This window comes from Convolutriloba macropyga, chromosome 8, assembly GCF_964194025.1.
Source record: "Convolutriloba macropyga chromosome 8, txConMacr16.3, whole genome shotgun sequence".
Taxonomy (NCBI): domain Eukaryota; kingdom Metazoa; phylum Xenacoelomorpha; order Acoela; family Convolutidae; genus Convolutriloba; species Convolutriloba macropyga.
Window position 1 is genome coordinate 61,350,999 of NC_134475.1, and position 25,807 is coordinate 61,376,805.

Genomic DNA, 25,807 nt, shown 5'->3' on the forward strand with positions numbered 1-25,807 from the left:
TAGAAAAGTGTGCTTCAATTGGAGTCGGTGGTTGCTTCCTCGACATCCTCCATGATTACCTGTCTGGAAGGGAACAGTTTTTTCGAATGAATAGTTGTTCCTCTGCAACTCTCAATGTTACAAGCGTTGTCCCACAGGTCTCCCTGCTCGGGCCCCTATTATTTTGCATCTTCATCAACGACCTACCTGACTTGTTGAAGTTCAGCAAACCATTCATCTTTGCAGACGACCTAAAGCTCCTTTTCACAGGAAAAGCCAACTGGCAAATTCAAGAAGACCTGAACAGCATTCACCTTTGGGTGAAGACTAACAAAATGGATCTGGCAATTGAAAAGTGCGCTGCACTAAAAATCCACCACCACTCCGGTGATCTGATGTTAGGCATAAGCCAACAGCGCTGACTCTATCAAAGATCTTGGTATTTTTGTAACTAAAGACATGACCTGGTCTCTACACGTCTTCGAAAGACTCAAGAAAGCCCACAGGGCAGTTTACCTGCTCCGAAGAAATGTTTCGCCGAAATTCAATGTGTCTGTCAAACTCGGACTCTACAAATCTATTCTTCTGCCAATACTGCTCTACGGAATGAACTGTGTACGGTTGAACCGTGGTTCAGCCAGAGACATAGTGAGCTTTCAAAAACGTGCCTTGAACTGGGTCTGCTATGAATCCAATCGAAGCTACCTCCAGCAGCTACGTCTCTTCAACGTACTGCCACTTCCGCTCTTCATGCAGTGCAATGATATTCTGCTCATGTCCAAACTACTTGTTGAAGGAGAACATAACATCAACATTCCCACTTCCCACTTGCAACCCTGAATCTGGTAGGTCCACAATGTTTTTCAAGCTAAAAAAGTGCAAGAAAGAAAAGACTCGTGGACCATTTGTCTACCGCACTGGCAGAATCATAAACAGAATAAACGAAAAAATCCGACCAGTTTGCCAATCCAATCCTCTCGGTCTAAAATCGCGAATAGTCCAGCCTGATGTGGAAGTTTGTCGACAACAGATTCTCCGATTCCACCCTTGCACATGTGCTGTGACTGTCGCAACATTTGGACATCGTTCTAATCAGAAGTTATGGGAGAAATCCTTCTGGTTTCAATACCCAGGAAGCCACAACAACAGCAACAACAACAATAAATAAAGTTCCAACCCCGCTCATCCACATTTTTGGCATAATTATCTACCAAATGAGGAACACATAGAAAACCTCCAATAAGTCAACTATTTTTCAAGAACTTGGTGTATGAACAAAAATATTGCCTCGAACGCAAATAATTCAGTGGAGTCAAAAACCGCTCTAGATTGATGAGATCTGCCGTTAAAAAGACATGGAGACAAGACGAACAACGAAAACAAACAACAACAAACATTAATTACATCCAAAAAATCATGTCAGTTAAAAGAAAACTTAATAACAAAGTCAAGATAGCGTCAGATGAAATTGAACAAAATAATTTAGACTTTGCTACAAAAAAAAGGCACCAGACCAAAATCAAGCTCGGTTACATTTAGAGAAAAAATAACAAAAACAGCGAAGTTATTAATTTGGATTATTATTTTCTTAAAAAAATAATTTCAAAGTAATGAAAACCATTAGATGTTAACTGAAAACTTCCAAAAAAACTTTTTTAATCCCCGATGATTATATAGGAACTAACAGCTGTCTTAATTAAATTTTTTATGTGGTTAAAAAAAAGCACAAATAGTGACACAAAAAACTCAATTGAAACTTGCAAAAAAACGCTATCGAAGCCGTATTTTGCGCCTCAAACATGTTGTGTTGCGCCTTTATTGAACGCCAATAATTTGTTATCGGACTTCTCATTAATGAGACAAGGTAAAAAGTTGACAAAACGAGAAAAAGAGGTAAAAGTAAGCAATGTTTTTGTTTTTTTCGCAAACAATTATTTTCAAAGTCATGAAAGCCATTAGCTAAAATGTAATGAAAAAGAAAAGGTTCTTTTGTGCGTCAAAAGGCAGCCCCTGAGATTGCTAATTGATCAGAATATGTCTTACGTTCACAAAAAGAACGTCAATTAAAGACAAAAATCGAAAATTAATTAACTGTTTTTTTGTGAAATACACATGTCGAAGCCAGTAAACACATAACGAATTCTTTAAAGTCTTTTGATTTTCTACACTTGCGCCTCTTCTTGACTTCAATAATGTCATACATGACTTGTAAGTAACGAGACCACGTAATAAACACAAAAAAAAAGAGAACGAAAATGCGGAGTTGAAAAGTATTTTTTTTCACAATTGTTTCCAAAGTCATAAAACCACTTAGCTATCAAATCAGAACGTAGGCTCATCTAATCCTCCAAAAAACCAAAAGGCCACTTAGATCTTGTCTTCTCTATTCTCCAGGGAATTTCATTAGACGAAAAGCCAAAGTGAAAATGACAGTTAAAGGCAAAAGTAAAAAAAAAACTCAATTAAATTCTTTAAGAAAGTGATATTGAATTTGTTAGAATCGGTAATTTAAATATCTTGATACGTTCAATTGAATCTTTTTCTGAACGCCAGTAATGTGTAATGAGATTTTTCAAATATTTGATGATAGGAAAACAAGAAAAAATTGTAAAAAAAAGGGGGCAAACATCTAAAAACTATTTAAAATCTGTTAGTATCAAAGCCACAAAACCAAAACTTAACTTTAACAAACGCAAAAAAAATTTTTTCAGAACAAAGAAAAGAATTCTTTTTTTTGTCGCTGATACTAAGCAACAAATTGATGAAACTAAGAGAAAAATAGTGGCAATGTTCAAAGGCCATTGTTTATTTAAAAATCAAATAGTTTTAAATGTCAAAGCGACTGTAGGCTTTTCAGTAACAAAAATAGATACATTAATTTGAAATTGATTAGGAAGTCAATTGGACTTATCACCAAAAAGCTTTGATTCGATTTGTTCAGTTCTTTAATTAACAAAAAAATTATCGATTTTTTTAAAAACGACTGATTACAATCAGATTTTGTAACAGTCCAAGATTTGACCAAGACTAGCCCTGAGGTTACCTTTTGTCAATTAAGAACAACCAATTGTTGCATTGTTGCGAATGTTATAGATATAGCTATTTTGTTAGTAAAAAAAGTCAAAAATAAATGCTGCGTTGATGATATTCATCGAAAAAAGTTTGCAAAAAAGGCAAAAATTTAATTCCAGAGATCTCTCAATGAAAATGAAAGTAAGACTAGCCTCCTGTGGAGTTCACAAGAAATTTTTTAGTAGTTTTTGGGTTTGTATTTTTGGCAAATTTAATCAAAGTTGACTAAAACAGCTTATTTCGTTCAATTTTTGATTAAGAACTCTGAGTTTTGAAAAACTTATCCAAATTTTTAGCCAAAAAAATTAAATCAAAATAGTCAAATATCCTTTTTTCTTTGAGAAACAATTCAACAACACTTTTGTTATTATTTGTAACATATTTTAGCAAAATGACTAAATTTTAGGCAAAACGTCCGGAAAATGTGAAAAAAATAACGCAAATCAGTCTGAATATTCACAAAAAATTAAACGTTGATAACTCGCTCTAGAAAACGAAATTCAAAAAAATCTTTTTTTCCATAATCTACGCTGGATGGACTTTTTAATGATACTACTCAAAACTTTCTACGATGAATACCGATCGGTCAAAATTGAGTGAACAAAAAAACCATTTGAGTATATAGTTCCTCCCCCCCCCTAAAGAGGGGTCGGTACAATACACTTCTCAATTAATCTTCTATATCTCTGGGGTTGTGTTCGTTGCAACATTTTTGGCTCAATTACATTTTTACTCACGTTAGGAACGCAAAATAAATTATAAATCTGAAACTTGGTTCTGAAAATGTAAAATGGCTAGCTTGCTCGACACCTTTCTTTGTTTTTGCTAAGATAATTCATTTGTTTGTCTTTGGCATCATCAAGGAGAATTAAACATCTATTCATAGCAAGGACACCTGAATAAAAGCAGTTACGAGCCAACAAAAACTCTAAAATTGAAGTCATTGACTATTTATGATTACTACCTGAAAAATTTTTGAAATTTTGTTTGACATCCAATTGCAAAACAAAAAGTTTTTTAGTTTCTATTTAGAGAAATTTATTTTGCTTAATTTGTCCTTTTATTTTTTAAATTTTTTACATGAAATAGAAATATAAGCAATTTTTGTGAATTTTTTTACAAGTCCCCGGAAAATTTTTCGAAGCAGAGCTAAGTAAATGGCTTTGGTCTCAACAATTATCCATTGAAAGTAGTTTTGAGTTTTTCAGTTTCCACATGTTTCATTGAACGAGATGGTTATTGTCTGCAGACAAACGGGCAGGCAGAATGTTGCTTTTATTTCGTACAAGAATCGTATATGGTTTCACAATGCCCATGCTTGGTTTCTCACTACAATCTCAGTATGCAAATAAAAAAATATCCAATTTAGTCTCCATCGTTTTACTTAGAAATCATAAAAATCATAAATGATCTATAGTATGAAATCAAAGAAAGTTGTATGATGGGAGACCCTGATAAGGAAATTTGTGCTTTTCAAACTCTGTGAGTTATAATGACGATTGGCTAGATATGCCCAAGAAGGCAACAAAAAGATTAACAAGAGGGTAAATTTGGTATCAAGCTTTGCACAATGAATGAGATCAGAAACCATTTGTTTTAATTTTTTTTGCTAATTTTTCCTGTACAAAATAGAACTGAACAAAAACTCTTTTTATACAATTCATAATCGGATTTTGTAGCGTTCTAATTCTCTCTATCTTATTTTCTCTCCCTCTCTGCTTTAATTTTTGTTATGAACTGACAACAGATGGTAACTTTTCCGAATTCAATTAATCTTTGTTCGTCTAATTTGCCAGATAAATATCTGATAATCAGATAAATCCTTTATGCTTTTCAGGTATTTTTTAAAAACAATTGATTGATTTTTTTCCAGCAGAATTCTGAACTTATCGGTCGGACGTTTAAAATTAGTGTTTTAAGTTGAGAGTGAACACAATTATTGAAAAAGTTGTTGAAATATTAGAGCATGTATTTACTAATTAAAATGAAAAAGATGAGCTCAAACTCAACAAAAATTATTTCATTAAAAAGACCATGCGATTTACCGAACCGAAAATTTTCAAGTACAACAAGCGAAAAAAAAGACTGAAAAGATAGTTTCGAATCATAGAGCCGACTGTTGATTGGTGCCTGTGAAGATAATGGAACTTAGCAAAAAAAATAATTAATTACTTGAAAAACGTATTTCCCAAAGGTACACAATAAAGATAAGTAACTAAGAACAAAAATAAGGAAAATTGTAACTTAACTCAGAGAATTGGAGAGTTAACAATCAAAAATTTCAATATTTGAAAATTACTTTTTTTGAGATTGTTAAATCTCCATTTCTCCAAGCTGAACTGAAATTCTCCCTAATTTTGAATTTTGTAACTAAATTGGAAATAAATGGATTGATACTGCTTTTTTCCTTTAATATCAGAGGGACGTACAATTAGAATTTTTAGGAGTCAGAAAAAAGAAGTGATTTAATTTTAAAATTTGGTCAATTTACAGTTCTGAATGCTAATTGCTCAGTGTCACGTGCTCAATAAAAGCAAATGAAGTAACATTTGTGGCTCCGGTAGGTGAAAAATGAAGGCTTGAATAACGCCTACCTCTTTTGTGGCAATATCCGGTACTGCAGAATTTTAAATGATAATTCTGTCTTAACGCCGTGTATAGTTAGAGAAATAAATCTTTGAACTGCAGTTCAATTTGTTCTCTATGTAGTTGTTATAGACATGATTTGCCCAGTCGAACTAAATGATTTTCCTCAAATTTGAAAATTCTTAGCAATTTCGCCCTCAGATATTTTATTGAAATTATGGTCGTGCCAATCCAATCTATTATTTGACTTGTTTTCAAGAGATTTCAGGGGCAATTTGATTTCAGAAATTAAGATAAAATTTTCATTTCAAATAGTAAATCACACATGAACGAAATCTTGCAGACTGCAGGAAATGAATAAATATAAATTAAGCTTTGATTTGGTACTATGATGATTTTAGTGGGATAAGTACAGGCTATGACAATTTAGTAAACTTGATAAATCTTATTGTGCCATTGAGTCTAAGCTGCTATTTTTTGAGAAAAAAAACTGAATTACTGAAAATCTTTTATAAGATCAAAATTATTACACAGACAGAAAAATGGAAAATGGATGATTATTCTGATTCTCTTCAAGGAGCACTTAATATGGTCTCTAATTCTTTTGGAATCATTCGTGTTTTTGGCATAGACGCATTCGCCAATTAATTAGAAACGGCAACCAAATTGACAAAACGTAGACGCTTTATATACACGAACATTCGAAAAAAAATTTAGAACATTTTGTATAGAATGATTGCGTTTCTCAGACAAAACTTGTTTTATTGAAAATATTTGGTTGATACTATTGCCGCTGTTCAAAATAATAATAAACGTTTTAACAAACAAACTGAAAACAGACCGCACTGTTTCATATCTTGAACGATCTCAAAGTTTTTCAAGTAATCTTGCTAAAGTAAAGAATTGTTACTTTGACGCAAATTTTGTCAATATAATAAAATTATATTGAATGACAACAATGTCACAGAGTTGCAGTTCAATGACGACATTTGTGATAAAATCTGTCAGTCAAATATCAATGGCATATTCAAGAAGAAGAAGAGGAACAAGTTTATTGAAGGAAAGATTCTGTAAGCCCCTTGTCAATCTAAATCTCATTTCTCAAAGTTCTGATAACAATTGTCATTGTTTTGGATGCCTATTTTAGTGCAGTCATCTTTCTCCCACTATGGATTGTTTATAATATCTGGGGGCTATGCTTTATAAGATCTCTGTTCGAGTCTTCGGCTGGAATTTAAGTAAGAAATGCTTAAAGAAATATTTTTCAGCGGATAAACTTTCAGGGCCTTGTTTACACTATTTTCTTAGTAGTAATACAAGGATCATATAAGACGTCATACAAGTCATAACTTATTTCCTACTTTGATCGTTGTTTGAAATCCAACAAATCATAAATGATAGATACTGCTGCCCGAAGAATGCAACCATTCGAAAACTCATCGTTGGTTAATTGAAGCTGCTGCAGCATTTTCTATGATCTGCATGAATTCGTTTATGATCCTTGTATGACTACGTTAGTTGAAGCCGGATGGTTATCTTGCAGAAATCTGTCAGATTCGGAAAGATAGATGGTTAAATTCCGTAATGTGGCAGAAAACGACAATCTTGCAAAATTCTGCCAGAAAATGTTTTATCGCGCAGAATCTGCCAGAAAAATTATTATCTGGCAGAATCTGCCAGAAGAATGGATATCTTGTAAGATTCTAATAGAAAAATGATTATATTGCAAGAAACAAATAAAAGGGAAAGAGGTTGTTCCAGTTGAGCTGCATTTCAATTGGTTAATAATATCTAATCTGCTCAATTTATTTTCTCAGAAAATTATTTCCCGTACAGTTGTCTTATTGATCAGATAAAAGAGCACAAATAAAGTTTGAAAAAAATATTAAACAGTGTTTGACAAAAATTTGCTTTCTATGATGGTTTACTGAGCTGCTTTTCAGAATTTTTTAATATTTTAAATTTTAAGTAGAGTACATGACACAATTATTGTGTCTAATTGAAACACAAATAATTACAACAAACGCATGATCTTATTTCATCAGTTTTTCAAACATTTCAGTTATTAGTTGCGAGAATACATTGCAATCAGAAATAGCGCTATGTTAATGCACAGTAAACTTACATAAAAGAATTCCCAGAGAAGAGTTAATTCCGAAAGTATTCCCAGAAAAGTTTTATACTACAGGAATAATTTAAAAAATTTTATCTATTGTTAATCTGACAGAAATTATTTATCTTGTAAGACCCCGGCACAAACATTGTTATCTTGTAAGAATCTGGCAGAAAAATTGTTATCTTATAGAAGTCTGGGAGAAAAGGGTTATCTTGTAGGAATCTGGCAGAAAAATTGTTCTATTGTATGAATATGCCAGAAATTTCTGGCAGAAGACGCATCGCCTTGTAGGAATCTGCCTGATTCCTGCAAGATAACCATACATTCTCAACTAGGGTACTAAGAAACCATGTATGATCTAGAGTACTGTGCATTAAACCGTTACATTAACGTTCTGGTCGAGATGTGAGAAAATTGTCAACGCATAATTTTGCAAGAATTGTGTGCTAAAATTTATGTAACAGCTGCGCCAAAATTATGCAGATTTCCTACTATTTCAGAGATTTCATTGCATTTTACGAACGTAAGCATAATTGTTTTTAACTAATTTTAATACATTCTGTGCATTTTTACTTAATTTCAACATAAGAGTTTAATTCTTTGACTAATAAGCTATAAAGGCAATCACACAAAATCAGAATATATACATCGCCAAAAGGTACAATAAACGGGGCAATGGTACCCACTAATCCCGGTCCAAATACGTCTATTTTTGGGGAAAATCCTCGACCCGGGATAGATTTTAAAATTGAAGAGGGTTTCCCACCCCCCCCCCCCCCCCCCCCAAGGGATAGAGATTACTTACACCAATCCTCCTCCTGTTGCGTAGCACATGGTTAGACAGATCAGGACCAGAAACTCTCCAAATTCCCACTTAGAAGACATTTCTTCGCTCCAAATGTTGAGATCCTTGACTAATTACTTGACTAATAACTGAAATGGAATGAAACGAAATGAAATAATTTTCTGAAGATTGTTCTCAAAAACGAATAAGTCATCTAGGGTTTTCAAATTAGTGTATGAGGTGTTATTTGTTTTCAGATATTTCTCATAAAAATAGATAGGGTGTGTATACAATCAGAACCATAGAAAACACCCGAACTGGGTTTACTTTGTCAGAGCTCTGATATTATTTGATCAGCCTACGGGAATAAAACTTTAGTGAACCTTGGTAATAATTTATCACTTCAAATTTGGATTGTCTGGCTGTCAAAAGAGCGCAGTGACAGATACGTCCGGATCCAAATTGGGCTTATCAGGATATCAGCCCAGGCTCACCTCTGACAAACAAACATGACACTATGACTGGAGTCTAATTTTGGACACTTTAGGCTAAACCCCCGCCCCTTATTGATCAAATCGGATCATTTTCTGTGCTTACTAAGGTTTAGATTGAAGAAGAATAGATCGATTGGCAACTTTCAACTTTAAATGGAACAAGAGGGTGTTTTATTAAGTCATGCCAAATGTCAGAATGATTAAAAAGATTGCAAGTGGAACATTAAAATTCCTAGACCCAAATTAAATTTGAAACGTGGAACATGGGTGTTTTATTAGGTAATCCCGGACTGAACTGCAAGTCAAGATCAGTACTGGGCACGTCAAATTGCAAGTCTACAAGCATAAATCAGTACTGTGCACGTCTAAAAACAAGTCTGCAAGTCTTACAAGTCTTTACCAAGACTTGGATTACACTTGCAAGTTGATTCCCAAGTCAAAACCAATTTTTCAAAAAAATTCGAGTGAAATTTTCGAATTCAAAAAAATTTCGCAACGTGCCACGATTTTGGCATTACTTTTTGGGCACTTTCCCGGGGTGCTAGAAAATGATGCCGGGGGCATACCAAATTGATTATTGGGTGATTATTAGCACCCCGGGAGGGTCTATTGAGGGTATTTCAGGTGTTTTGGGCCGTTTTCAGCCATTTTTCAGCCGTTTCAGCCCCTAAAATAGCCGAAATCACCAAATTTATGTACTTTTCAGATAAGCCAAATGTCGAACCGAGGCAAAATTTTTGGTCGCTTGCGGCCAATTGAGTGTTGACGGACCATGATTTTCTCTGAGCTTTTAGGCTAAGTTGAGGCGTTTTTGACGTTTCCCCGGCTATTTTAGGCGATTTTTTCGACTATTTTTGACGTTTTTTTTCGGCTATTTTTGACGTTTTTTAGACCTATTTTGGACGTTTTTTCGGCCATTTCTGACGTTTTTTTCGGCTATTTTTGACGTTTTTTAGACCTATTTTGGACGTTTTTTCGGCCATTTCTGACGTTTTTTTCGGCTATTTTTGACGTTTTTTAGACCTATTTTGGACGTTTTTTCGGCCATTTCTGACGTTTTTTTCGGCTATTTTTGACGTTTTTTAGACCTATTTTGGACGTTTTTTCGGCCATTTCTGACGTTTTTTTCGGCTATTTTTGACGTTTTTTAGACCTATTTTGGACGTTTTTTCGGCCATTTCTGACGTTTTTTTCGGCTATTTTTGACGTTTTTTAGACCTATTTTGGACGTTTTTTCGGCCATTTCTGACGTTTTTTTCGGCTATTTTTGACGTTTTTTAGACCTATTTTGGACGTTTTTTCGGCCATTTCTGACGTTTTTTCGGCTATTTTTGACGTTTTTTAGACCTATTTTGGACGTTTTTTCGGCCATTTCTGACGTTTTTTTCGGCTATTTTTGACGTTTTTTAGACCTATTTTGGACGTTTTTTCGGCTATTTCTGACGTTTTTTTCGGCTATTTTTGACGTTTTTTAGACCTATTTTGGACGTTTTTTCGGCCATTTCTGACGTTTTTTTCGGCTATTTTTGACGTTTTTTAGACCTATTTTGGACGTTTTTTCGGCCATTTCTGACGTTTTTTTCGGCTATTTTTGACGTTTTTTAGACCTATTTTGGACGTTTTTTCGGCCATTTCTGACGTTTTTTTCGGCTATTTTTGACGTTTTTTAGACCTATTTTGGACGTTTTTTCGGCCATTTCTGACGTTTTTTTCGGCTATTTTTGACGTTTTTTAGACCTAGTTTGGACGTTTTTTAGACGTGCCAAGTCTTGGCCAAGACTTGCATTTGGACTTGCACGTCTAGGCCAAGACTTGCATTTGGACTTGCACGTCTAGGCCAAGACTTGCATTTAGACTTGCACGTCTAGGCCAAGACTTGCATTTAGACTTGCACGTCTAGGCCAAGACTTGCATTTAGACTTGCACGTCTAGGCCAAGACTTGCATTTAGACTTGCACGTCTAGGCCAAGACTTGCATTTATACTGACAAGTGTAAAAAGTGACATGATCATAGCTCTGAATCAGTACTGATATAAGACTTGCAATTTGACGTGCCCAGTACTGATGTTGACTTGCCGTTCAGTCCGGGATGGCAAAGGTCAGAAAGATAGAAAAGAGGGCACGGAGAACCTTAAAATTCCTAAGGTTAAATTTGAAACAAATTCAAATTTTTTTTTTCAAAAGTCCACCTAAAAAAATTCCTGGCATATTGACTTTAGAAAAAACCAATTCCTTAATAATTTTTTTCTTTTATCAAAGATTTTCTGGAGTCATGTCTAAGTAGCAGGTATGTTTTTTATGTGGACTTATGAAAATTGTTTTGATTTTTTTTCATATTAAACAAAGATTTTTTTGTCACAACACTTTTTCTTTCCCAATAAAAAAATTGGATAGTTAATCATTGCGCGCGTAAGAGAGAGAAGAGTATTTGTTCTTTCCTAATTATATATCAGTTTTGTGGTCTTGAACACGTACCCTTTTCAGATTTGACGTGCAACTGAGCAGGCAAATAATCACTAAACAACGAGAAAGACAAAAATTGTTGAAATTAATTTGAAAAAAATCTTGCATACATTATATTTGAATGAAAAAGTCACTTTTTAAAAAGAGCAATGTCTAATTTTAAAAAATTAACTGTGAAATTATTTGCGTTTAATTGAAAAAAATATTTCAAAATATGATTGGGGAAACAAAAATTTCAAAGAGTCAATTTTGGCTATTTACGTAAGACACGACCACCTTCAGCAGCAAAGGTCTAGATATAAGACATATGTTTCATAAATTTTTCAGATTTTCGCCTCTAATGTCTCATATTTTTGCTCTAATACTGTATCTTGGAAATACAGTTTAAACAGATCTGCTGTCGTTAGTTTGAGATTTTTTAAACAATTTTTGGACAATATACGATTTCATGTGAAATTGCTAAAATACGGCATAATTTGTATGACGCGTTCAAAAAATAGGCGTCCTGAATAAAAGATTGCTGTTTTTGCAAAAATTTGAACTTCCTTAACGATTTGGGGGAAAAAGGTAGGATTTTGAAATGTTCATCTTTTGGGGTGCCGAATAATTAAAATGGACAGAACTTGAAAAGTTTACAAATTTTCGTTTCTTCTACTAGCCGATTGAAATACCATTTTTTTGCTTTTGAAAATATTTTTCCTATTTAGATAACCCCCTCCCCCCCCCCCCCCCCCCCAAATGAGCTGTGAGATAAATTGATGCGGCGACATATTAAGTCGTGGAATGTTTTTAGGATTGACCGCGTGCTACTCAAAAATAACTGTGGCTCAAAATAACTCAAAAATAAGTAGGGAGCAAAACTTTTCTTCAGTCCATTGAAACAGCTACTGATTTTTATCTAACTTATTTTTAAACTTTTTCAATGTAGGAAACATAAATAAAGGCTGAATGATAAGAAAGTAATAAGTTCATACAAATCATACGTTTTCTCATTTTTACACTGTTTGTTAATGCGGGGTGAATTGCGACTTAAATATGTGAAGATTTCAACTGTTAGCCAAAAATGACAACGCTGTAAAATCGGACCGGACCCATTTTCTATTTCAATACTGTGAATTTTGTGGATATAAGTACCCTAGATATATATGGATTTGATAATTTGACAATTTTGCCGAAGTCATTTTCAAGAAAAAGTGATTGTAAATTATCTAACCTGTGTCTCAATTTATCTATCAAGCCCAGACGAGAGAGTTCAAAATATCCTGCAAATAATTCAAAGATTCAATTTAAACAGTTTTTATACGATATCCCTACGCTGTTCCAGTACGAAACTCAATTGACTAAATGACAACTAAACGACAATTCCTCAATTGGTTTGGGCAAAAACAATTCTAGTTGTTTACTATGTTTACAGTAGAATTGTTGAAAGCCTTGAACAACTGAGCAAATTGCAAAACAAACTTCACAGTCGTGCTGGTACAACCATCATATGACCTATAATTCACAATGTTTAAACAGTTAATCTGATCATTGAAAACAACCAAAGTTCATTGTTAAAAACTTCAAAATCAATATTTTAAAAAGTTGTTTTTGTAAATAAGCGTTTTCCGTTGATTTGAGGGCGTATAAAGGTTATTTGAAACTACAAAATTCAATACGCGAACTGAATTTTTTTGTCACTAAAACTAACAATCAGGTCGTGATTACTTGTGTGAACAAATCTTTTGTCCTGATTAATACATGATTTGACCTTTACACTTTGACCGCAAGACTTCAATATCGTCAAATAGTTGCTATCATTTAAGAATTTTCAAATAAATTTTCCAATCATGCATGACATACAAGAAGATTCGAACTTGTTTTTTAGTCTGTCAGTTTTATCTTATGTGTATACTTTTTTAAAACAGAATTTACAATGTCAAAGCTGTGTCAAACAAAAAACTTAAAATTTCAGTCATTTCTTCTTTATTGATTTATTTGATATTATAATATCGTGAGGAAAGGTTACGAAGGGTTATGATATTCTTGCATGAATTTGTCTCCATAAATGATATTGAAAGTTCAAGGAGACGAAACTAGTCATGAAAATGAAAAGCGTGGATATTTGAAACAACCGATTTTAACTTCACTTAAAACACTCACGTGCACATTTTAAAATGCCGAAAGTCCACAGTGCCAGAAGTCAAGATGCCAGAAGTTCCTACTTAGCCAGAAGTTCGCTTTCGTCATTTTAAAACGTGCGCGTTTTGAATTTTAAGCATGGTTAAGTGACTCTGCAGAAGTCACTTCGAAATTCTGACTTAATATCTCGAACCACTTCGCGGTTCTCAATAAACGCCAGAAGTGCTCAGATACTTCAAGCAGAGTCACTAAACCATTACAATACATTAAGTTATGCACGAATTTCAAAAATGTAAACGGCTCACCTAAAATTGTCTTAAACGTTTTCTTAGTTACCTTGTAGAAAACTCAAAATATAAGGGTCGTTTTGTTAGACAATTTTACTTTTTGATGTTTATTAGTGGCCTACAAAAGACTGTCTTTTCAATCATTGTTATAAAGCAGAGTCAGCTCCCACGGTTTTGCCCATATGGTTTCAGCGCTTCAATGGCTATTTCATATTTGGTACAGACAAAATACAAAATTGCTCAATCAGTTGTTTTGTCAAATAATTAATTGAAAAACAATTATATAAAAAAAAAAATGATGTGCGATCTCAAATTCATCGATGTTTTCAAAACAAGACCATGACCAATTGAACAATATTGACAATGCGGCAAGATATTTTTCACTCTGTATGAGAGGACTTTAGGGAGGACATACGACCCAAGCAAATTCAAGCTAAGAACCAGTATATCTTCATTTTGATTATAGTATGTACAATATCAAGCCTGCCCTCTTTGGTTGGTTTTCAATCGCATCTTCAATATATTTTTTGGTGTTGGTGCGTAAGTGATGTACCATGACCTTGATTTTTCCGCACTGAACAAAAAATACACAAAGTACTGTAGCATTGCTAATCGGATAATCGCCGCCGCAATTACCGATACTACAGAGAGTATAATTACTTAACCGTCGACTTTGTGAACACTTTAGACTTAGTCTAAACTGACGGAATATTAAGAGAGAGCTATGCTGCGTGAATTGCGTTGAGTGACTGAATACATTATTCATAGCCAAATACTGCTGTGTATTATTTAATACACTATGGAGCAGGCCATACCGGCTGATTCATTGCCGCTACTGATACGCGTTTTAAGTGAAGGATACTGAAGCTATCCAGGCCGCTCTTCAGCAGCAAGTCTGAACCGAATATACGACTAAAGACGAATAATAGTCGGCTCCACGAATGACCTAGGAATTGATTCGCTGCTAGTCATAGGTCTTGTGATTTTTTAGTCGTGTTGACTCAATTATAAACATGCACGAGCCTAGAGCTTGCTGCTGAAGGAAATCAGACCAAACTCAACCAGCACAAACGTAAGACGCTTGATTTTCCAAAAAAAAATTTCTCTCTTTCTCTCTCTTCCTCTCACTGCTCTTAGAGCGAAACATCTACTCCTCAGCTAAGAGGGAAATACAGCAGCGATTGTAGGTCTGCCAATTTTATAGCAAAATAGAGTTAGAGTAATGTTCACATCCAGCAGTAAGATGGATCAAATTTCTTGATTAAGATTAGATACCCCACCATAATTTCAAGTAGGATTTACCCCATAATTGTGCTCTATCCTTTCTATCTATTTACTATTTAATCTTTATATCTAATCAATTTTATTTTCTAGCAAATAGCCCATAGATTTGGAAATTAGCAAAGAACATTTTGAGCATATAGCGACACTTATTCTAACACGTAATTAAGGTCGCTACAATAATATAGGTTTAGCTCTAGTGTGGTAATTAAGATCAAGCGAATAAAATATCTACTACATCAGAGTTAAAAACTGGTGCAACGAGGAATAAAGAACGTCGGTTGCTCACACATATAGGGACCTGGTGGACTTTTTGTGGCTAGTTTTCCAAACCAAAAGCCCAGAGGTCACACAGGTTCTATGGTAGGGCCACATACCGCGCTATCCCAGTACCTGTGTGAGATGTTCTAAGATTCTGAACTTCTCAATTACGACCGACTGAAAGAGACGGGTTCTCCCCACAAAAGAACAATCCACTGATTTAGTAACTTTGAGCACCGGTTCTTTGCTTCTCAAACCCAATTTTTGACACGGTAGGTTGGATTTTTAAGCGCACAAGTGAGTACTTAGTTGTGTATCATAAAAAGACGTCTTTGTATTCCCCTCCCCGGACAAAATTAGACAAAACCGGTCACATTAATGTTACTTTTAGAGTAAATAATTGTGTTCAACTTAACCAAATCTTTAATACTGTTAACATAACGAACTGTACTATCCCCCCTAGTCCTATATACGAAATGATACACCCATATTCCCTAAACTATCTCTCTTTTATTGTCCGTAACTTAACTTTAGCGTGTCTTATACATCTTAACTTGTGAATTATTATCTAAATTATCGAACTTATCATCCTCCAAACCCATAGTACTGCAAAAACAAATTGACCTACATGCAAATAACCCTAGTTTAACGTTGTTCTGCTTCATTATACATGCATAGTGTACCTTTTAGTGTCTCTAAAAGTTAATAAATCACTCTGATAGCTACAAATAACGTTGTATTGTTAACCAAACATCCCAGCTATCACTATAACGCCTCGATTTAGCCCCTCAATTTCTAAAATTTCGTAGTTTTGAGTTAAACAAATTTGGTTTTATGAGATTTTTAGCCCGATTTTTCCTAGTTTTTGCCTAAATTAACAGGAATTAGTGAGAATTCATCCACAAATCAGCCAATTATACACGATTTTTCACCAGAATTGTCCAAAATAGAGTAAAAACTTTCAAATTTTATCAGATTTTTAAAAAATTTAGCCCCGTTTGGTGTAGAAATTTTGTGTTTTTTGCCTAAATTCAACCCATTTTTGAGCAAATAATTGAATTTTAATGCCAAATTTAACTAAATTTCATCAAAATAAGCACAAATAATTCTCCAAAGTTGTCAATTTGAGCTCATATAGTCCTAAAATTCACTTATTTAGACCAAATTTTTTCAATTTTTACCTAAAAATTGTCCGATTCTAGACCCTTTGCTCCTAAATTTGCCCATATTCAAAATTTGCCCATATTCAAAATTTGCCAAAATTTTTCTAAATTTTGCCCAAGTTGATCTCTTAATTGATCAAAATTGACCCAAATTTGTCACTCTTTGTTCAAAATTGACTCAAAATTGACCCAGATAACCCAAAAATTGCCCGGAACTTGCAAAAAATTACCCATATTGAACCAGACAAGCTAAAAATATCGCAATTTGAATACGAATTAGCGGTACAAACCTCGAAATTAGTCTCAAACTTATCAATAATTTCCTGAAATTCGCCGATAATCCTGAAGTATGAGTAAATATTCGAACACAGAGACAAAAAATAGGTATTGAAGCCTATTAACGCCTGTTTTAAGTTAATATATTAATAGAAATATAGCGTTTTGTCCAAAATTAACCACCAAAACGCCAAACTTAAAAGAAATAACACGATCTTTTCGTGCAACTTTCTTAAGTAAACGTTCCCTTTACTGTTATTTTTGATATTTAAGTTTCTCCTTCGTTTTTCTGAGTCATAAATTCGATTGTACTTGTTGGGTTACGTATAATTGTGCATACAAATTCACTTCAACAAATTAAATGTTCCAGTTTTTGCATTTAGTGCATGGAATAACTAATAGGAGACAAACAAATAAGTATTAAGGATAACTCAAGAGACTGTCGAGTGCTCAAATATGTCATCGACGTTGAACAATCATACGTGACAATAGTCTACCGTATCAAAAGAACAGAAACTGTCGGACAAGTAATCATATTTAAAACTGAAAGTACCTCCTCAGATTATTCGCTCAATAGACTTTATAAACGTGGCTCAATCATCGATTTACAATGTATGTACACTCAACCACAAGCGTCCATTAAATGAGTGAAAGCAGCCAAAATCTGAAATTTTTACCCTTGCCAGATAATAAGCTCTATAAGTTTGAAAAAGTTTGCATGTTTTCAACCACATTACCCAACTTTTTTAAAGAAATATTCCAAAAAGAAAGAGTTTATTTCGTTCTAATAAGAAAGTCTGATAGCGATAATCAAATCATTTCCTATCGAGTCAGAGTATTTAGGACAATACTTACAACAGCCTTCTCTGAAAGCAATCAAAAACCAAAATTTTGTCACGCAGGAAAATTTTTCTGGATAGAATATCGGCTAACCAAAGATGGTTGCTATCAACGAATGAACAAATGCCTATAATTATTTAATATCAAATATTTTTGTATAAAACAAAGTGAGAAAAAAACAAAAACTCTTTTTTTTTCTTTTTATTGTCTTATAACCGAGCTTATGGATATTAGTACAAAGCACCTAAATGTAACCATTTTGTACGACGATAAAAATTGCAAAAGTTAAAAAGTACACATTAAATAACGATAGACAATCTTTGATTATGTACTACAAGTTTGTTATCGATCCGCGCCTACACTATTTTTTAACATATGCAAGTTCTAATCCTGAATTTTACAAAACTTTGAAAGCTTTGCACACGCGCAATAGTTATATTGAACTCTAGCTCACTAAAACTTTACCTAATTTTGTATCTGATACTGTCTAAAAATACACCTTTATTAGAGCAAGAGCTGAATTGAATGAATATTGACGCTAACTTCTTGAATATTACTATCAAACTTGGTCATAATACATGCAAAGTTACTAGTTATAAATTAGATAAGAAAAAGCAATATATGTACATTTTCATTAATTTTGATAACATTCCAGGACTATCTTGTTACATAACACATGCGGAAAACAACCCAAAATTTAACCAAATTTTAGACGCACTACGTACTCCAAATAGTGTTTTTGAAATAGGACCATTTTTTAAGCAAACTGTCTCAATATTTTCTAAATTCTATTAACAATTTTTTGACCTTTTCATAGCTTCAATTTCTTTTGATTAGACTTTGATATTGTTTTCTTCCGTTTATAGTATCTTTTTCATATAAAAACTTAGTAATAATTCAAAACCCTAAAACAAAAATGGCTAACATCGTGGCATACCAAGACATTTCTCTTGAAAAATTTACAGGCTTAGACCCAAGTGAGGACGTAGCGGATTTTCTAAGTCTAATAGAGAGAAAAATAGAGTTTTCACTAGGACTTAGACCAGGAGCAGGAGATGCACAAAATGCATATGACGCACGTATAAAAACATTATTTGGCTCAGTACTAAGAGGACCAGCAGCCCAATGGTTCGATTCTTTGCCCGCAGCGAAACCATGGGATGATGTTAGGACAGGTTTCTTAGATAGTTTCACAGACGAGAAAGACAAGTATAGAAAACGAATTGAGGTAGAAAACATTCGTAGACAGCCAGATGATTTGATAAAAAGTTATGTACACAGACTAACAAAAACAGTGGAAAAAGGATGGCCACACCCATTCACAGATGCTCAAAGGCAAACTAAGTGTATGGAATTTTTTGTAAGAGGACTAACTCCTCCAGCACTTAAACAAAAAGCGCATCAATTTCTGATAGAAACACCTCACGCAACATGGGAACAACTTAAAAATCATGTGAGCACTAAAGACTTAAGTTTTGCAGTAAGCAGTGATTTCACAGGCACAGCATCTAGCAGCATAGACAACAAAATGGAGATAGATGGTATAACTGACCAGCTCCAAGAAATATTAAGTTTAATGAAAAACAACAGAATTAGCGCAGCCTACAACCCAAATGAGCCTAGAAATAAACAAAATCACACATGATTTTGTAAATTTTGCAGAAAGTCAGGTCACACAATAGCATATTGCTATGCAAACAGAGATTTTAAAGAAGAAAACAGACAGCAACCACAGCAAAGAGATAAGTTCAGAGATAACTATCAAAGCTATAGAGGACGTCGTCCAAAAGAAGATAGTTATGATAGAAATCAGAACAGATACAACAAGACACTAGACCACGAAACAGTTACTACAACCAAGACAACCGCAGACAATACTCTCCTCATCCTAGATTTGAGAACAATAACTTCAGAAATCGCTCACAAAGCTTTGAGAATCGAGATCGACGCTATAATAGCAGATCCAACGATCGTAGACCCCAGTACTATAGGAACTACTCCAGGGAACGACAATATGATCGAAACGATTCCCGAACAAGGTATCGTGAGTCAAGCAGTCCAAGACAGGATTATAGAAGAAGTAACAGTTCTAATCAGAATTCTAGAGATAACAGTAGAGAACGTGATTCAAACAGAGCTCAATTCAGAGAGAATAAAATTAATGGATTCTTTGTGGACAATCAACAAGATGAAGTTAATTTAAACTAGACGAGTCTCAAAAAGTACAAAAATAAAAAACAAGCATTTTTATTAATTTGTACTTTCACGCCGTCGGAGACAGTAATAAACATAACGGTTTCGAATCGCAGTTTCTAGTTGACAGAGGAGCAATCTGTTCCTTAATAAACTTTGATTTTCTACAAGAACTTAAGTCACTGATTGATGTTAAACTATTTGAGTCTAAACAGAAAACAGTTGCAGTCAACGGCGAACGATTAAAATTATTAGGCTACATTCATGTCCCCATCTCATTTGACATTGAAGGCAAATATTACACAGATCTTAAAACATGGGCTTCAGAGAAAAACGGATGCGAATTAAACATCCTTGGAATGGAATTTTTGAATTTTGCCACAAAATCACAACGCCAAAAATGAACTTGAAAATTTATCCAAACGTCTCAATCACGCTCTCGAAATATCAAACAAAAAGTTATCCTTTTGTAAGTAAATTTGAAAAAGTTGTACTTAACAAACCTTTCGAACTGGCACCAAAATCTAGCAGAGTACTAACAATTACACCATCAAAGCATTTTTTTAAACAAGGAACATCATTTATAATTGACAATCGCCTCCAAGACAAAGGTATCTACAAATACAATGTCTATTGTATACGAAAAGAAAAAGAGTTGCCAATAATGCTTAATAACCCTGGTGGTCGTAAAGTAACAATAGATAAAGGTTCAATAGGATACACTTTGGAAGAAATTTGCCAAAAAACACAAAAGTACACACTGATTGATAATGTCGCGTTCTTAGATGTCTTAACAGAAAATGAAACAGATTTCAATCACATCTTTCATCTGACTGAAAAAGTTGAAAACCCAATTCAGACTTTAGAAAATCCAAAACTAGACAAAACAGATATTAGACAAAAGTTGAAAAAAGTTCAGAAATAGATTCAAGAAAAAGAATTTGCAGACCACCATTAGTTAGAAATAGATTTTAGTCTAGATCTAAAAGACTTAAAACCAAAAGCAACAATAGAAGGTGAAATTCGACCTCAACAAATACCACTAGAAAAACTGGAAATGTTTAGTAAGTCAGACCGTGAGTTTCTCAAAAAATTTGACTTTAGTCAATCTGACATTAACGATGCACAATTACTAGATCTAATGAAACTTCCGGCCAGAGACAAGGACGTCTACTCTCAACACAAGTATGACGTTGGCAAAATAAAGCAAACAATTAACATAAAACTTCTACCAAATTCAACCTTGACTAAGCAAAGACCATCACGAGTACCCTTGCACCATCAGGAAAAACTTGAAATTTTGCTAGATCAGCTCTGTAAAGCTGGAACAATTCGAGAAATGGGAGACGACACCGAAATGGGATCGTCATTTATTAATCCCGTTATCATCCTTCCTAAAGGAAACATAGTGAAAATAGTAATAGACGCCATATATCTAATTTCAATAACAGACATAAGTAAATACTCATGGCCTATAGAGCTAATAGGATCTTTATTGACCAGATTAAACGGAAATTACTTCACTACAAGTGATTTATGCTCTGCATATAATCCAGTCTCCCTAACGGAGGAAACACAACAATTGACGAGTTTCTTAATAGGTTTCAACGTGGTTTTTACGGACTTTGCGGACTACCAAACTTTTTCAGTAGAATAATGACAACCCATTTTGCACCCTTAATAAAATCTAGACAAGCTGTAACTTATATTGATGACACAATCATGCAAGCTCAGACAACACAAGAGATATATGCAATAATAAAAAAGTGCCATCTTTTGCTACGCAAAGCAGGACTGAAAGCTCAGCCTGAGAAAACAAAATTCTTTTTGCGCAAAGTACATTTCTTAGGACATGTAGTAGGAAAAGACGGAATTCAACCAGTGAAGAAAAGGGTTGAAGATCTGAAAGCCCTAAAGACACCTGAGAATAAACGAGATGTAATGCGAGTCCTAGGTTGTTTAGGATTTTACAGCATGTACATAAAAAATCTGCATGTAGACAATAAGCCATTTTACGATCTCATAAAAACTGAAACCACATTTCAATGGACAGATGAACACGAAAAGTAGTTCAGAGAAATTAAGGATCGTATAAGTGAAGATACAGTCTTAGCAATTCCTGACACCAGATACCCCTTCCAGATAACCCAGTGATCGAATTTGTTCAACTTCGGACATCTCAGAATCCTTCTTGAAAGGAAATGCAATAAACCACTATCGTGAAAAATTCCCACTAAAAAAGCCAATCTTAAGCGAACAAGACGACAGTGAAATATACTACTCTGATTTGTCTTTAGAATTTGATGATAATTTAGAAAAAGAAAAAGAAAAATTTCTACAACAGAAGACGACTCTTTGCTAAATTCTGTTGAATTGTCAGATTTAGAAATAGATGACATGAGTCTTGAGCAAGAGGCTGAAGCAAGCAAAGCAGGTTTTGATAGAATAGCAAGTACTCGACTAGCAAAATCAAATTTGTGAAAATAACGAAATTTCAGATGGAAAAGAACTCATTGAGAAATTATCTAGTTTTGCTAAAGATATTGACTTGAACATAACAGCAATAAGCCAGGAACAATTCAAAGACCCAGTTATTCAGACTGTAAGACAACTTTTTGAATCAGGAAACAAAGACGAGAAAAATGTAAAATTTCGACAATCAAAAGCCATGAAAACGTACTTGAATAATTTCGAAAATCTTTGCCTAATTGGAAACAATTTATGTCTTAAACAACCAACTGAAAATCCAAATATTCAAAACATCAAAATATGCGCACCATTATCCCTCTTCTTAAAAATTTTTGAATAAGCTCACCAAGATTTGCTTTCTGGACACTCTGGAAAAGATAAAACATTGTCAAGCATGAAACGCTTTTTCTATTGGCCAGATTTATATAAATGGGTTTCTCACTTAATAGCCAATTGTTTAGACTGTCAAAAAAAAACAAAAACTCAAAGACTTAAACGAAGCACCACTTGAAAAATGGACAAAAATTGTACCTTTCCCCTTCCACACGGTACATATAGATCACAAAGGTCCAATAAATCCACCATCGAACGGAAATAAACATTGCTTATTAGTAATTGATTCCTTTTCTCGTTACATCCAAGTTTACCCAGTTTCATCAACATCAGCAAGTGAAACAATATCAGCACTTGAGAATTTTTTTCTTACTTTTGGTATACCACAAAAACCTGTGTATGATAAAGGATCAGCCTTTATGAACGAGGAGTTCACAAGTTGGACTCATGAACTGGGAATTACGCATGCTCCTAGAAGAGCATACTCTACCTGGACCGACGGAAAAGTTGAGATCCAAAGCAAAAACCTTGGCACACATTTCCGAATCTTTTTTGAACAAGCTAATTGTAATTGGAGTGACTTAGCACCAAAGTTCGCGTTTGCTCATAACACAACAGCAAGCACTAGTACAGGATTAACACCCTACGAAATCGTTTTTGGCCAAAAGCCCCAAATTCCCATTTCTCTGAAATTAGAATTATTAAAGTCTTCCGATTTAACTCTTAATCCAGAATTTTGCAAAGATTTACCACTCCACAAGCATTAAGAACAAAGTAGCAACAACGATCAGATAGATAAACTACTAAAACCTAAACTAAGTAGTTCATTGCTTGCTCGTGAAAATCAATTCAAACAAATTTACAAAACTGCATACAACAGAAGCCTTGAAGTTAACTCCAAAGCACATCAAAACAGAAACAAACATAAACTAGGTAAGCCTTTAGAAGTAGGACAACTAGTGTTAATGGAAAATCATTCCTTCGAGGACGGAAAATCCAAAAAGTTACATGAACTAAGATCAGGACCGTATGAAGTAACAAAAAAATTGACAAATGTAAATTACGAAATAGAACTTGTTTCAAACAAAACTGTCAAAAAAGTTGCTCATAGAAACCATCTAATTGAGTACTTCCCAATCGAAAACGCAATATCAGAATTAGTTGTTGACTATGGTTTAAGGAATGAAAACTTCCAACCGTTCTACGAAAATTTAATTAATAAACAAGTTGAAAAACTTAATAGGCCAGTGGATAAATTTTCCTTTCAACAACCCTTCACTGAAACTGAATTTTCCCAGTAGAGAATTTTACAAGTAATACGGATAACAAACAAAATGAAAATAATCATGAGAAAACACTTGAAGATAACAATACCACAATAACAAAACCTGACTCAGGAAGTCAAGAAGGTTTTTCAGCTACGTTTGTAGATAACAAACACCTGATAAGCGTAGTCGTAGTAGAACTAGAAGTTCTACGCCATATCCCGAAACACGTATTCGTTTTGCAGATCCACCTGACATAAGAGTCAGCCCTGTTAGAACCCAAACCCGTGTACAATCACCCGAAGCAAGCCCAACTCCCTCGGATGATCAACGTTCATCTCGAAATGATCGTCGAATTTCGGGACGATTGAAAAAACTTACTACTCGCTATCAAGCGGGATTTACTTTAATCTTACCTTATATCTTCACTTTAAAGGTTCAAATCATCGGAAAATTAATTTCCGAGACCTTTTCTCTTACTTCTTCTACACTTACTCTTAGCTTTCTAACACTAAAAAAACCAAAAACTCAGTCAATCACTAATAAAATAAAGTTATTATGAAAAACAATAACTTCCTTTATAAATATTTAACTATTTTGTTTGTTCTTATTGTTGTATCTTTTTGTAGACCCTCAGTTAGGAATGAGTTGGATGACATTGCCCCTACTTTAAAAGTTGTTCATTATGACTTTTCAAAAATGAAAGAAAGCAAAATGTACGCTTTAAATAAAGTAGCTCAATGCAACATTAAACCGGAAAATATTAAAGTTGCACCTGCAACGGTGACACTGTATCAAAGATCATACAGAACTAAGTAGAGGCAGTGATGTGTCGAGTAAAATCGCAAGCTTTGAGATGGCACTGTGGATTTTTATCGCACTCTTCTTTAGCATATGACCAGATTTCTCTTACAACTGACGTCATTGTAACACCAGAAGAATGCAGACGTGCAAACAAAACAGGAAAAATTGCAAAAACAGAGTACGATAGAACTTATAAGTTAGACATTTCAAATGAAGTTTTAGAACACCAATACACACGGTGGTCTGAATGAGGACGACCACTTAGAAGATAACACAGATTGCTCGTCGTCAGGAGAAGTAAAACTCTATTCCTTTGAAACACAAATGCAAATAGTTGAACTCGAAGTTGATCAGGAAACAAAATCAGTTTTTACCCCGTTAGGATTAAAACTTCCATGCGAACTTAAGGAAGGAGGTTGTGAAACAACATCACTAGACCCCTTCGCTTACTCATGGGATGTGCCAGAAAATTGCATTGTTACAAAACTTTTCACTCAAGTCGCAAAAATGATAAAGTTCACAAACAAACCAGATCCACCACAATACTACATCATAAGTACGCACGACATGCAAAATGATGTTTATCGTTTGCAAAACAACAGGAAAATAGACCACACGCGAGACATAAAACTGAAGATAAATAATGAAAGAAATTATATTTGTGGAAAGCCTACTCCTTTGTTTATTACAAACTTTGATGATTTATTTGTTTCTTTTACAGGCGGATTTGATATGAATACGGGAAAAACCGTAATTTTGAAAAATAGTGTTTATTATTACAAAATGCAAGTCGGCACCAACAACAAAATAAAGGTGAACGGTTTTTACGAGACACCTAAAAACGAGCTAGTTGATAGCCAACATTTTGGAAATCATAAAATTTGTTGAAAACGTTCGAAAAGGCACTATCGATTATAATGCTCATATGCGTATGAAAATTAATTTCATGATGTATAAGGTCTATCGTGATTTGGAACAGTCTGACTTCCTTATTTTACAAAATATGTGCGAGCTCAGACG

General features: G+C 34.1%; 2 protein-coding genes across 3 annotated transcripts in view; one reads left to right on the forward strand and one right to left on the reverse strand.

Annotated features, from left to right (window-relative positions):
- LOC142344898 (inositol monophosphatase 1-like) overlaps window positions 1–25,807 on the forward strand; it is a 599,876-nt gene that overhangs the window by 458,415 nt on the left and 115,654 nt on the right. The window lies entirely within an intron of this gene.
- LOC142344244 (uncharacterized) overlaps window positions 1–25,807 on the reverse strand; it is an 82,245-nt gene that overhangs the window by 8,112 nt on the left and 48,326 nt on the right. Inside the window, exons 1-2 of one of the 2 annotated variants that reach the window (XM_075395805.1) lie at window positions 12,708–12,897; window positions 8,559–8,686 (exon numbers count right to left, since the gene is read on the reverse strand). In XM_075395805.1, coding sequence (XP_075251920.1) covers window positions 8,559–8,638 — 80 coding nt within the window. In that variant the 5' untranslated portion in view covers window positions 8,639–8,686; window positions 12,708–12,897. Of the gene's footprint in view, window positions 1–8,558; window positions 8,687–12,707; window positions 12,898–25,807 lie in introns of those variants that run through there. The other variant, XM_075395806.1, reaches the window with a different exon arrangement.